This window comes from Cervus canadensis, chromosome 8 (genome assembly GCF_019320065.1).
Source record: "Cervus canadensis isolate Bull #8, Minnesota chromosome 8, ASM1932006v1, whole genome shotgun sequence".
Classification (NCBI taxonomy): Eukaryota; Metazoa; Chordata; class Mammalia; order Artiodactyla; family Cervidae; genus Cervus; species Cervus canadensis.
This window is the reverse complement of record NC_057393.1, coordinates 11,851,765-11,864,297: the sequence shown is the minus strand read 5'-3', so window position 1 is coordinate 11,864,297 and position 12,533 is coordinate 11,851,765. Positions and strand designations below refer to the sequence as shown.

At 43.8% G+C, this 12,533-nt stretch overlaps 1 protein-coding gene and 1 long non-coding RNA gene across 3 annotated transcripts in view; one reads left to right on the top strand and one right to left on the bottom strand.

Moving 5' to 3' along the window:
- Window positions 1–8,525, bottom strand: part of LOC122445867 (minichromosome maintenance complex binding protein) — a 33,236-nt gene extending 24,711 nt beyond the window's left edge. The window contains exon 1 of one of the 2 annotated variants that reach the window (XM_043475295.1): window positions 8,168–8,525. In XM_043475295.1, coding sequence (XP_043331230.1) covers window positions 8,168–8,225 — 58 coding nt within the window. In that variant the 5' untranslated portion in view covers window positions 8,226–8,525. The remainder of the gene's footprint in view (window positions 1–8,167) is intronic. The other variant, XM_043475294.1, reaches the window with a different exon arrangement.
- Window positions 8,526–8,604: 79 nt separating this feature from the next.
- Window positions 8,605–10,517, top strand: LOC122446469. Its single transcript, XR_006270881.1, has 2 exons — window positions 8,605–8,854; window positions 8,951–10,517. It is a non-coding gene; the product is annotated as an uncharacterized LOC122446469 (long non-coding RNA).
- The last annotated feature ends 2,016 nt before the right edge of the window (window positions 10,518–12,533 follow it).

Genomic DNA, 12,533 nt, shown 5'->3' with positions numbered 1-12,533 from the left:
TATTCTGTTAAACTGATAAGTTGTCTATCCTTATGCCAATACCATATTGTCTTAATCACTATAGCTTGACAGCGAGTCTTAAAATTAGGTAGTGATGTTCTTCATCTTTGCTTTCAAGTTTGTCTTGATTGTTCTAGATTCTCAACATTTCTAAGTAATTCTGAGGAACACTTGAAAACGACTGATGAAATTTCTATCAGATTATATTTTGATGTTTAAGTTTCAGTTTGATTATATATTGCATATAGAGATTTGAGGAGAACTAAGATACAAGAAGAACTTGACCTGCTGTTGCTGACTTTGACGACTAAGGGGGCCACAACACAAGAAATTAGCCAAACTCCAGAAGCAGTAAAAAAGGCAAGGAAATAGAGTATCCCCTAGAGGCTGCAGAAAGGAAGGCAGACCTACGGACAACTTGATTTTATCCCAGTGACACCTACATCAGACTTCTGGCCTCCAGAACTGTTAAGATAATAAATCTGTGTAACCAACGCTGGAGAGGGTGTGGAGAAAAGGGAGCCCTCTGACACTGTTGGTGGGAATGTTAAGTTGGTGTAACCACTATGGAAAACAGTATGGAGGTTTTTCAAAAAAACTAAAAATCAGAGTTGCCACATGAACCAGCAATCCCACTCCTGGGCTATACTGGGACAAAACCATAGTTCAAAAAGATACAGTATCCTGTGATAAACCATAAGGGAAAAGAATATTAAAAAGAATATATATATTATATATATAACTGAATCACTTTCCTATACAGCAGAAATTAACACAACATTGTAAAGCAATCACATTACAATAAAAAAAAATTATTTTGTTTTAAGCGATTAAATTTGTGGTAATTTATTACAGCAGAAATAGGAAATTAATAGTGTATTTTTTAAAGAACTGGTCTGTTTCATTCAAGTTGTTGAATTTATATCCGTAGAGCTGTTTGTACTATTCTTTTCCTGTCTGTATTATTCTTTCACACACTTCTAATGGTATCTGCTCTTTCAAAACAGTACAGCAACTTTGGAACACAGTTTGGCAGTTTCATACACGGGCTTCCAAGGTGGCACTAGAGATAAAGAACCTGCTGCCAACGCAGGAGACATGAGACACAGGTTCAATCCCTGAGCCTCCTCTGGAGGAGGACATGGCGAAAAAAAAAAAAGGATTCTCTTATTCCCATTTTACAGATGATAAAATTGAGGTAAAGAAAGGTTAATTGACATGTTCACACTCAAGGTTAGGAAGTAGGAGGGGTCAAGCAGTGACCTACTACAGAAGTGGTAGGAATGGTCTACCTAAGTGCTAGCAATAGGAGATACCCTTCCTGCAAAGAATTTAAAAATAATAAAACCAACTAAAGTCCATTCTACTTCTACCATCACTATGAATTAACCATCCTAAACAATGTCAGTGATAAAATATTTTTCCTTTGAAAATCTTTTGCTGGTATAAATCCTAAACAATTGTGACTACTGCTGAGTTTTAACACAGACTTCCCTGCTGGCTCAGACGGTAAAGAATCTGCCCACAATGCAGGAGACCCGAATTCGATCCCTGGGTTGGGAAGATCCCCTGGAGAAGGGAATGGCTGCCCACTCCAGTATTCTTGCCTCGAGAATTCCACGGACAGAGAAGCCTGGAGGGCCTACAGTCCAAAGGGCTGCAATTACTACATTTTTACTATTTACCCTTTAATAAATATCACATTCTACACAGAAGTCTATTTAAAGAACCTGTTACATCTTGTTGTCGTTGTTCAGTCACTAAGTCGTGTCTGACTCTTTGTGACCCCATGGACGGGCTCCTCTGTCCTTCACTATCTCCCAGAGTTTGCTCAAAATTCATGTACATTGAGTTGGTGATGCTATCTAACCATCTCATCCTCTGTTACATACTTAGCTCCCAAAACAGACTCAGCCACATGCATTTGTCTTGACAGTAAATTTCTAAGTGGTACATGTGTGCATGCCTAGTCGTGGCTGACCCTTTGGGACCCCAGGGACTGTAGCCTGCCAGGCTCCTCTGCCTGAGGAGATTTTCCAGACAAGAATACTGGAGTGGGTAGCCATTTCCTTCTCCAGGGGACCTTCCCAACTGAGGGCTTAAACCTGCATCTCCTGCATTGGCAGACGGATTCTGTACCACTGAGCCACCTGGGAAGCCCTCTGAGTGGCACAGAATAGTCCAAACTTGGTTAGAGCAGTTAGCATCCCCAGGCCCTATGGTACTCTAGAGTCCTACACTTTGCTGGTAGAAATGTAAAATGGTGCAGATACGTTGGGGAAAAGTTCTAACATGAAATTACTATATGGCCCAGCAATCATACACCGAGGCATATTCCCAAGAGAACTGAAAACATGTATTCACACAAAAACCGTGTGTATTTATAGCAGCACTATCTACAATAGCCAAGTGTCCACCTATGGAGAAATGGATAAACAAAACACGGCATATTCATGCGATGGAGTACTATTTGCAGTCATGGAAAGGAATGTAGTACTGACACATGCTACAACATGTATGACCCTTGACAACATTATGCTAAGTTAAAGAAACCAGACATAAGAGGCCATAAGCTGCATGACTCCATTTATATGAAATGTCCAGACTAGGTAAACCATGGACAGAAGTCAATGAGTGGTTTTAAGAGGATGGCGGATGCGGCAATCGGGAGTGACTGCTAACACATATGGGGCTTCTTTCTGGGGTGACGGTTAACGATGTGCTGATGGCTGCACACTCACAATGAATAAACTAAAAACCACCGAACTGTACATTTTTAAATGGTGAATTTTGTTATATCTCAATGCAAAAAAAAAAAAAGGAACTATAATCAGAAAAAGCTAAAAAAGTGGGACCCTCAGCTGGGAGAAGAGCAGCACATGCTTACCCTTCATTTTATACTGTAACGCTATTTTTTTTAACCATATGCAAGTTATTATTCAATTTAAAAATTCATATACTACACATGTATACATCTATACATATGTGTGTGTACGTGTGTATATATACACACACACATACCTTTTGCTATGGCTCTCCAACCCATTCCTCCCTGAGAACTTCCCTCAGTGGTGAGGTGTGGGCCTCACTAGTTATGACCATCCATTATAGAACACTGCCCTGGCAGTGGCTGATTGGACCATGAGTGAACCATTGACTCTACACAGGGCCAATCAGATCCTCTAACCCTAAAATCTGGGATTAAGATAAAGATGCTGGTTCATCAGCTAAGACTCTGCATTCCCCATACAGGGTGCCCAGGTTCAAACCCTGGTTGGGGGACTAAATCCCACATGCCTCAGCTAAAAACTTGCATGCAGCAACAAATACTAAAGGTCCTGTATGCTGCTGAGACCGGGCACAGCCAAAAAAATATTTTTGTAAAAAATAAAGATGCTAGCTCAAGCAGGTTAGAACTGACAAGTGAAACTGGGAGCCCTGGACTAGAGAAAGGTAAAGTTTGTGTGCAGAGATGAACACAGCCTAGGGGAGAAAACTGAGGTGTGCTGTTTGGTTGGGTTTCTGCTAGCTTTCCAATTTCATTCAGTAGTCTCTTGGGTTACCAAACCACCCTCCCTGCCTTTGGGTTCTATAGCCTTAAAACAAATTACTTTTTTTCAATGGCCTAACAGGGGGCTGAATATATTCATTGGAAGGACTGATGCTGAAGCTGAAACTCCAATACTTTGGCCACCTGATGCAAAGAACTGACTCATCTGAAAAGACTCTGATGCTGGGAAAGACTGAAGGTGGGAGGAGAAGGGGACGACAGAGGATGGATGAGATGGTTGGATGGCATCACTGACTCAATGGACATGAGTGTGAGTAAGCTCTGGGAGTTGGTGATGGACAGGGAAGCCTGGTGTGCTGCAGTCCATGGGGTTACAAAGAGCTGGACCCGACTGAACAACTGAACTGAACAAGGGCCAGGTGGTAGGAAGGTCCAAGGTGGGTACAGACAAAAAGGAGTGAACTGTTGGTTTAGAATCATGGTGACAGTAAAAAAGCAGACAGACTTTTAGATGATTTTACTATTGCTTTAAATTCTCTAAAATGCTAGTGATAAGATATTACTCCCTTCTCTCCTCCACACATCAATGACCTTTTTCTTCATGAGCTAGTCTAATTCTAGTTTTGTTAGGTATGACCAAAGTGCCTTGAATATAACTGAAACTAATGATCTTGACCCAACCAACAATCTGAACATAAAGAAATCTGAGTTGATAAGCATTCCTACTTATTCTGAAATTAACACAGTTATTAAGTGAAAAAAAAAATTCCTTTTTTAAAATTTAAGTTAAATTTTTATTTAGTTCATTATTTTTAAGAAATTAAATCCAGTACAAATTTAGATTCTTGTTTGAAAGGTGCTGCTGCTAAGTCACATCAGTCGTGTCCGACTCTGTGCGACCCCACAAATGGCAGCCCACCCAGGCTCCTGTGTCCCTGGGATTCTCCAGGCGAGAACACTGGAGAGGGTTGTCATTTCCTTCTCCAATACATGCATGCTAAGTTGCTTCAGTCGTGTCCGACTCTGTGCGACCCCATGGACAGCAGCCCACCAGGCTCCCCTGTCCACGGGATTCTCCAGGCAGGAATACTGGAGTGGGTTGCCATTTCCTTCTCCCCTTTTTTAAAATTAAAAAAAAAAAGATTAAAAGAAAAAAGTATGCAATTTTTTTTTCTTTCTCATTTATGATGTCTGCTTCTGTTTAAGGGAAGCAAGTTGTTACACTAATGACAATTAGGTCACTAATGAACAATCACTGCGGGGACCAAGCCATCAGCATTATGCAAATAATAGAGCTCAATATGTGCTAACCCCAGTGGGTCCCAAGGTAAAGAATCCGCCTGCAATGCAGGAGACAGGGGTTTGATCCCTGGGTTGGGAAGATCCCCTGGAGAAGGAAACAGCAACCTACTCCAGTATTCTTGCCTGGAGAATCCCATGGACAGAGGAGCCTGGCAGGCTACAGTCCATGAAGTCGCAGAGTCAGACATGACTGAGCGATTAACACACACACAGAGCTCAATAAAGTATTTCTAAATCTTAAGTCTATGGACCTCAATGTTCTGTATATAAAATCTTTTAGAAACTGGAACGGAAACAGAAAAAGCATTTTATGAAAGCTTACAGGGAAAAATTTACATATGAACAATTGTAATATGGCAGATACAAGTTCAAAATACGCATTGGTTCACAAAGATGAATTATGATTCATATAGTTGTGACTGTGGCCACTAAGAGAATTTCAGTTTCTTATTTGAACCAAGAAAAAACAATTAGGATTTGCATGTGAAAGTAACTCATACCTGGTATGATCATATTCTCTAAGCCAATATAATGTCCATCAAGACTGTCTTTAGTTAAGATTTGTGGTGACAGTAACCACCTGAGTTTACACCATTTCTGATTGATTAATCAGTCTTTTCACTGCCTCTGCTCAACAAATATTCACGGAGCACTCTGTTTTAAAAAATCTTATTTTATTTTTTGGCCGAGGAGCATGTGGGATCTTGGTCCCCTAACTAGGGATTGAACCTGTGCCCTGTACATTGCAACTGTGGAGCCTTAACCACTGGACCACCAGAAAATCCCTCATGGAGCATTTTCAATGTACAGGTATATTCTAGGCAAATAAAACAGATATACACCCTAAAATCCCCAGGATTAAAACATAGCCAAGGAACCCAGGAAACGAGTGATTTCAACAACACACTTTACAAGTTAATTTCCAGGCTTCACAGGATCCTATAATTAGATGTAGCAGAAGTTACCTAACTCAGGTTCCCAAAGAAGAGTAAGATTTAGCCAGGAAAATAGAAGTGGGAGAGGAAGTGGTGACCAGGCAAAGGAAACAGCCTATGCAGAAAGCCTAATGGCGCGGTTCAAGATCAAAGAACTAAAAGAAGGTTCAGTGTGAGGGGGAATACAGTGATGAGGCCTGAGAGCTGGGCAATGTGCCTGCCCAGTTGTGTCTGACTCTTTGCGACCCTATGAACTGCGGACCGTCAGCCTTCTCGGTCCACATGATTTCGCCAGGAAGAATACTGGAGAGGGGTTGCCATTTCCTTCTCCAAGGGATCTTCCTGACCCAAGGATCAAACCTTCGTCTCCAGGGTCGCCCGCATCACATGTGAATTCTTTACCACTGAGACACTAGAGCTGGGCCAAAAGGCCTCACAAACCACAAAAGATGAGTTATTACTTTTCTCTCTGGGGGAAAAGTGGATTTAAAACAATTTCCTATTAGAACAAAAAGAGTCTACAAGTTTAACACCTCACTTCTCACACAAATATACCTGTAATGTTATTATAAAGCTATCTAATCCCATACATTCACAGTGATAGGAAAATATAGCAAAAATATACATTATACATCAAAATAGCTTCTACAAAAATATCATATTGTAAGACAGGATTAGTTTCTTCTCTGCAAGACACAACCTGTATGAGAATAAGACATTCTAGAGGAAAAACACATCAACAGGGTCCAGGTCACCAACAATACACAAACTTCACAAAATACTGTAGAGCCAGCGTTTTATATCCAAATTACACCTTCTGTACTATAATGAGTTGTTTGCCTCTTAGGGTCCTACAGGCAGGAGACAAAATTTGACACAAATACATTCAAATATATACCAAATATAAAATCATCTCACTTATCCAGCCAGACTAGGACAGGGATATTTCTCATAAATTTTCTAAACATCAATTAAGCACCAAAACTTACTTACTTTTGAATGATTTTCCCTAAAAAGCGTCTCTGTGTCTGAACCTCTTAAACCTACTGTGCAATTTAATCTTCACTCCACATTTTGAGGCCATTATTCTGGAAATCAATTATGGGTTCTAGTATTCATTATGAGCATCAATTACCAGGATTTAGTAGAGACCTATGCCCCTTTTTGAAAAAGGCCCTGGATGGATATACAGGGATTTAAAAAAAATTTTTTTAAACACTATATACATAGTTTGAAATTTCTCCTTTAATAGGTTGTCAGTGTTCACTAGCTACAATCTGGATGCCTACCTAGGGCTTCTCCTAATTTGCTGCCTCTAGTTTCAGCCTGGGAAACCAGATAACTGAACAAGTTCAAATTACAAGGAAAATGAATAAAGAGTTGCTGAGTGAGCCTTTCCCGCAAGAAATACATTTTCTGCCATCCGTTTTGGCTGCTGGGGACTATTTCGCTTCTTAATAAACGTTCACACTAATATTCCACAAGGTCTTAAGTGAGGAAGGCCACTTTGAGAGTTCAAGTTACCTCCTGACAAGTCAGGTGTTCTGATCTTACACACTGATTCCTGGTTGGGTTTGCCTCCACCACTCCTAAGTGCAAAAGACATGCGGGGTGGGGCCAAACGCCTAGTGAACGGCAACCAGACCTAAATCTTCCTTAGTGTACCCTACCCGAGAAGTGGCATTAACCATGACTGCAAGTGAAATTTCCTGAGCTTGCCTGCCACATGCTAAGCTCTTTCTATGCAGGAACGCATTTGAGTTCGTTCACCATTTCTTGCTAGCTCTGGCCCAAGAGGAGATGGGGAGACGAGACAGCTTTTAAAGGTGTCCTAACGGAAAAAAATCGAAGTTATCACACTAAATCTTATCTCGAAAAGGGAGGATGTGTGTAATACAGGAGTTACAGCCAACTTCTGCAGCGAGCAAGCGAGCGAGCGAGCGAGCACTCCCCCCACACACCGGAAGTTTTGAAATATCCTGCGGGCTTCCCATAGGCAAAGTGCTTCTCCCTTCAGCCCATCTCTGCGGGTCCTCCCGAAAGCTTCGAGGACCCCCCACCTCAGAGTCCGGCCGCACGCGGGGCTCGGGGGCCGCTCACGGGGCCACGAAGCGGGAACCGAGGCCGTCAATCACGGCCGGCCGCCGGCTCCTGGCGGCGTAACCTTGGCCGCTCGCGAGTCGCGAATCGGGCAGGTGGGAGGCACCTGCGGCCCGGGCCCGGGCACCCGCGGCCCGGAGTCTCCGGGCGGGAGGGGGCTGCTGAGCGCCGGCCGGCGCAGGCCCGGCTGACCGTCTCGGCCGCTCGAGCCCTCGAGGCGGCCCCGCCTGGGGGCCGCGCGGCAGGGTCCGGGCCCCGGGGGCTCAGTGAACTCGGCGGCTCGCCCGGCCCCCGCCAGCCCCTCGGCGCCGCCACTCACCGAAGAAGCCCTGCACGATGCCTAGCGGGTGGCTGAGCCAATCCTCCCCACAGGGCATCTCGCCGACGGGCCGGAGCCGGCGCGGCCCGGGCGTCCCGCGCGCCGCTGCTCCTCGTCGGGGGCTCGGCCGCTCCTCGCCCGCGCCCTCCCACGCAGGGGAAACCTCGCGGCGCGGGCCGCCCGGCCTCCCCGCGCCTCAGGGAACGGCGGCGGTGGCGGCGGCTGTGAGGCGCTACCGGCGACGGGCAGGCGGCGCGTGCGGGCCCCCAGCCTCCACTTCGCACAATGGCGGGAAATAGGCGCCGCCGCCGCCGCCGCCGACCGCGCTGCCGGCGACCTGGGTGGAGCTCGTGCGGGGAGGGGCGGCGGGAGCGCGCGGCGCGGCCCCGCGGCGGGGAGGCGGGGCGGCCTTGCTCCGGGGGGGGCGGGGCTCGGCGGGGCGGGGCCGCGGCGGCAGGGCGGTCGCCATCTTGGAGACGGGCGAGAGGAAGGGCAGGCGCGGCCTCGCGAGCATGCCGCGTGGTGGCTTGAGGGCTGCGTATTGCTCGGTGTCCCTCTGCAGACTCGCAAGGAGAAACTCCCGAAGTCTGTTTACAGTGGCGAGGCCTTGCGCAGGTCGGAGACCGCAACAGTCCAAAAGCACAAGCGCAAAGAGACCTCAAAGTTATCTCTGGGCAAAATTAGAAGGTAACGTCGCCTCTGGTGTCAGCCCACCTCGTCCCGCCTCTTGGTGCTTTTTTTTTTTTTGGCCAATGTCAACTCTTTTGTTTGTCTCCCTGCTAGAAACCCTATGTAGTGACTTTCCTCCACTGGATCAAGTCTTCCCTCGACTGGATCAAGACAGTGGCATTTGGACACAGAAAAGATCTGGTTAATAGTAACCTTTGAATGAGGAAATTTGGAAAATATCCAAGTTCTGTAATGAAACAGCCCCTAGATCTGGAATATATTGGAGAAAAACCTCTCATAACCTGAAATACAGCGTGTTAACAGAAGGATGATCTGAATGCGATCTATAAAGTGGGGAGCTGGGGAACTGAACTCAGATCTCAAGCCCTCTTTAGGGCAAAAGGGTTTATTTTCTATTTGTCACTGTGAACTAATTACACTCCTCTGAATCTGGTGGTCAAGGCTGGTTGAATCGCCGGATGTGGAAACTGATGCCATGGAGACCTGATCACGCGGGGCCCTCTGTCTTATTTCTTACCATTTTACATAAGGAACTCTGGTATCCACAGATATGTGTTCCTGGGACCAATTCCCTGCAATTGATACCAGGGAATGACTGTGATTGGCATATTATACTATACATCTGGCTTTTATGAGTTTGGGTGAGCTGAGAAAACGGTTTCAAATCTTTGGCATTACTTCTTTCATTCATTCATTTAGCAGAGAAGGGCTGGAGATTCCTGGTATTGAATAGAGAAATCTCCTATTTAGCTTTGTGGCCAGTAAAATGCAAATTAAATGTATGTCATGGACATTTGCTTTTAGATTTTAATAATTTCAATTTGCTGTATATGAAATTGTAGCTGGACACCAATTCAGCAGTGGCTAAGAACACTTCAGCTTTTGGTTTCTCCCTCTGTATTCAGTGATTTGTAAACAATTGTTCAGATTTAACTTTTAAGAGACACTGTGATCCTACTGAAATGTAATTACTTTAGAATGTGAATAATTTCACCCTCTAATTTTCCCGTGGCAAGATGTTTTGACACTACTAATGAGTGGTTATGAAAACTTAAAAGGCCAAGGGAAGGTCCATAAGAGTACTTCTCTATGGCAAGATTTTTTTCCCCACGGCTGGCAATCACACTTCCCTCACTCTCAAGTCTGTATTTTTAAGAAGGGCATTAAGGGACTTCTGTGATGGTCCAGTGGTTAAGAATTCACCTTCCAATGCAGGGACACAAGTTCGATCCTTTGTGGGGAAACTAAAATTCCACATGCTGAGGGGCAACTAAGCTGGTGGGCTACAACTACTGAGCCCACACACTCTGTTCAGTGCCTGTGTTCCACAACAAGAGAGGCCCCCATGGACTGCAACAAAGACCCACTGCCTTCGTGTTATATACAGTTCAGTGAGAGACTTCTTACTGAATAATTATCCACTTACAACCATGATAGGTACCAGGGAAGAAAAAGTGAAGTTCTATAAAAGGAATGAATAGTACCATCTAGTCTAGTGAGAGAGGGTTTTGGGGAAAGGATCCTTCAGGGATTTCCTGAAAATGTGACATTTTCACTAGGACTTGAAAGATAAATAAGAGTTAGCTAGGTGAAAGGTGTGAGGGAAAATTATTCCAAGTCTTAAGGCTAGGAAAACAAAAACTTGAATAGAAAATTAAGAGTCACAACTTATGTCATGACAAAGCTCTCAAGAGTATTTAACAGCATAATAATGTTAAATTAGAATATTCATCTAAGCAACATTATAATTTAACTAAGGGGATGAGGATGTATAAGATTCATATATGTGATAGGATAAAGAAGACTTAAACCTCATCTTAAACCTGGGAGGTCAAAACATAATGCAAAGGAGAAAAAAAGGAAAAATCAGAAGTGACAGTTACTTTGAAAATATAGAAATAATGAAACAATCAGCAGAAAGAATTGAATGTCATTGCCTCCAGGATGGGGTAAAAGTTTCTTTTAAACATCTGCTTATTTTCTATATACTTAGCATGAATTCAACCTCAGCTGCACTGAAATTTCCACTAGATCATGAGATCTTTGAAGCAGTGATTTTGGTATTTTTATGCTGTATTGTTCCCAAGTACCTAGAACAGTGTCTGACGTCATAGATGTGCAATAAATAGTTGCTGAATGGATAATGCATACTTTCCATCAATTGTCTAAATCTCCTTTCTAAATAGACACATTGAGTATTTTTTAATTAATTAATTTTAATTTTGGCTGCTCTGGGTCTTCATTCTGGCAAGCGGGGGCTCCTCTCTAGTTGAGGTGTGTGGGCTTATTGTGGTGGCTTCTCTTGTGGTAGAACAAAGGCTCTAGCATGTGCAGGGTCAGTGATTGTGGGCTTAGGTGCCCCATGGCATATGGAATTTTCCTGGAGCCGGTATCAAATCTGTGACCCCTGCATTGGCAAGCGGATCCTTAACCACTTCCCCAGGGAAGTCACATCAGGTTATTTTATATACATTATTTTCTTGGACATTTTCCCCAAAGTCCTTTGTCCTATTTCAGTCTGGTTTGTTGCCCTCTACTGCTGGTGCAAAACTGTCTTCTTAGGATCTCCCACCGCCATTATCCTAAAGATTCTCTTCTTTAGGAGTCATCTTTTCCTTGAGACTTCAAAAAAATATGTTTTCTCCTTTCAGGGTTGTGGAAAGATTGTCCTAGGAAGAACTGCATTTCCTAGCTACGAAGTGTAGGGGAGGTTGGTTGCCTGGCTAGGAACTACATTTCCCAGGCTTCTTTGATCCTAGGCAGGGATATATGACTAGGTTTACCAAAGAAGCATGAGGGAAAGTGTATCTGGAACTTCCACTTCAATTTCTTAAGAATTAGGCCTTGGATATGTTCTTTGTTCTTTCCTGATGGATGGGATGGTGATGTCTAGAATGACCTTGTGCTAAAGCTAACCTAGATTTTCATATGAACATTGCATTCTGAGATAGCTTTTTTTTTTTTTTACAGCTGCTAGCATTAAATAATACAGAAATTATTTTCAGAAGTGATGTGCTACCATAACAGAGAGAAACTGCATAATGTGGCTCTAGTTTAGTGCTTGGATAGTGGATGACAACAGATGAAAGACAAAATGCCTCAGGGAATGCAGAAGATCATTTATTCAGGCTGTTGGCGATAGAGAGAACACACATTCAGGAGAGGTTTTTTGTTTTTTTGTTTTTTTTGCACTGAGTCTGTGTTGCTGTATACAAAGTTTCTCTAGTTGCAGTGAGTGGGGACTACTCTCTAGTTGCGGTGAGCAGGCTTCTCATTGTGGTGGTGACTTCTCTTGTTACAAAGCACAGGCTCTAGGGTCAGTGAGCTCAATAGTTGTGGCACTCAGGCTTACTTGCCCCAAGGCATGTGGAATCTTCTAGGACCAGGGATGAACCCATATCCCCTGCAATGGCAGGGAGATTTTTAACCTCCGGACCACCAGTGACCTCCCTCAGGAACATTTTAAAGAGTTAAAATTGGAGATTTTGTAAAAGAGTCACTGAGGATGGGGTTAGTCTTATTTTGGTATGTGCAAGAGCAAGATGGTCCTTTACAGTTAGCCCTTTCTTAGAAAACAAAAGGGAGGAGTAATTTTCTTTATTTTTTGACCATGTTGTATGGCTTGCAGGATCTTAGTTTCCTGACCAGGGAATGAACATAGGCCCCTGCAGTGAAA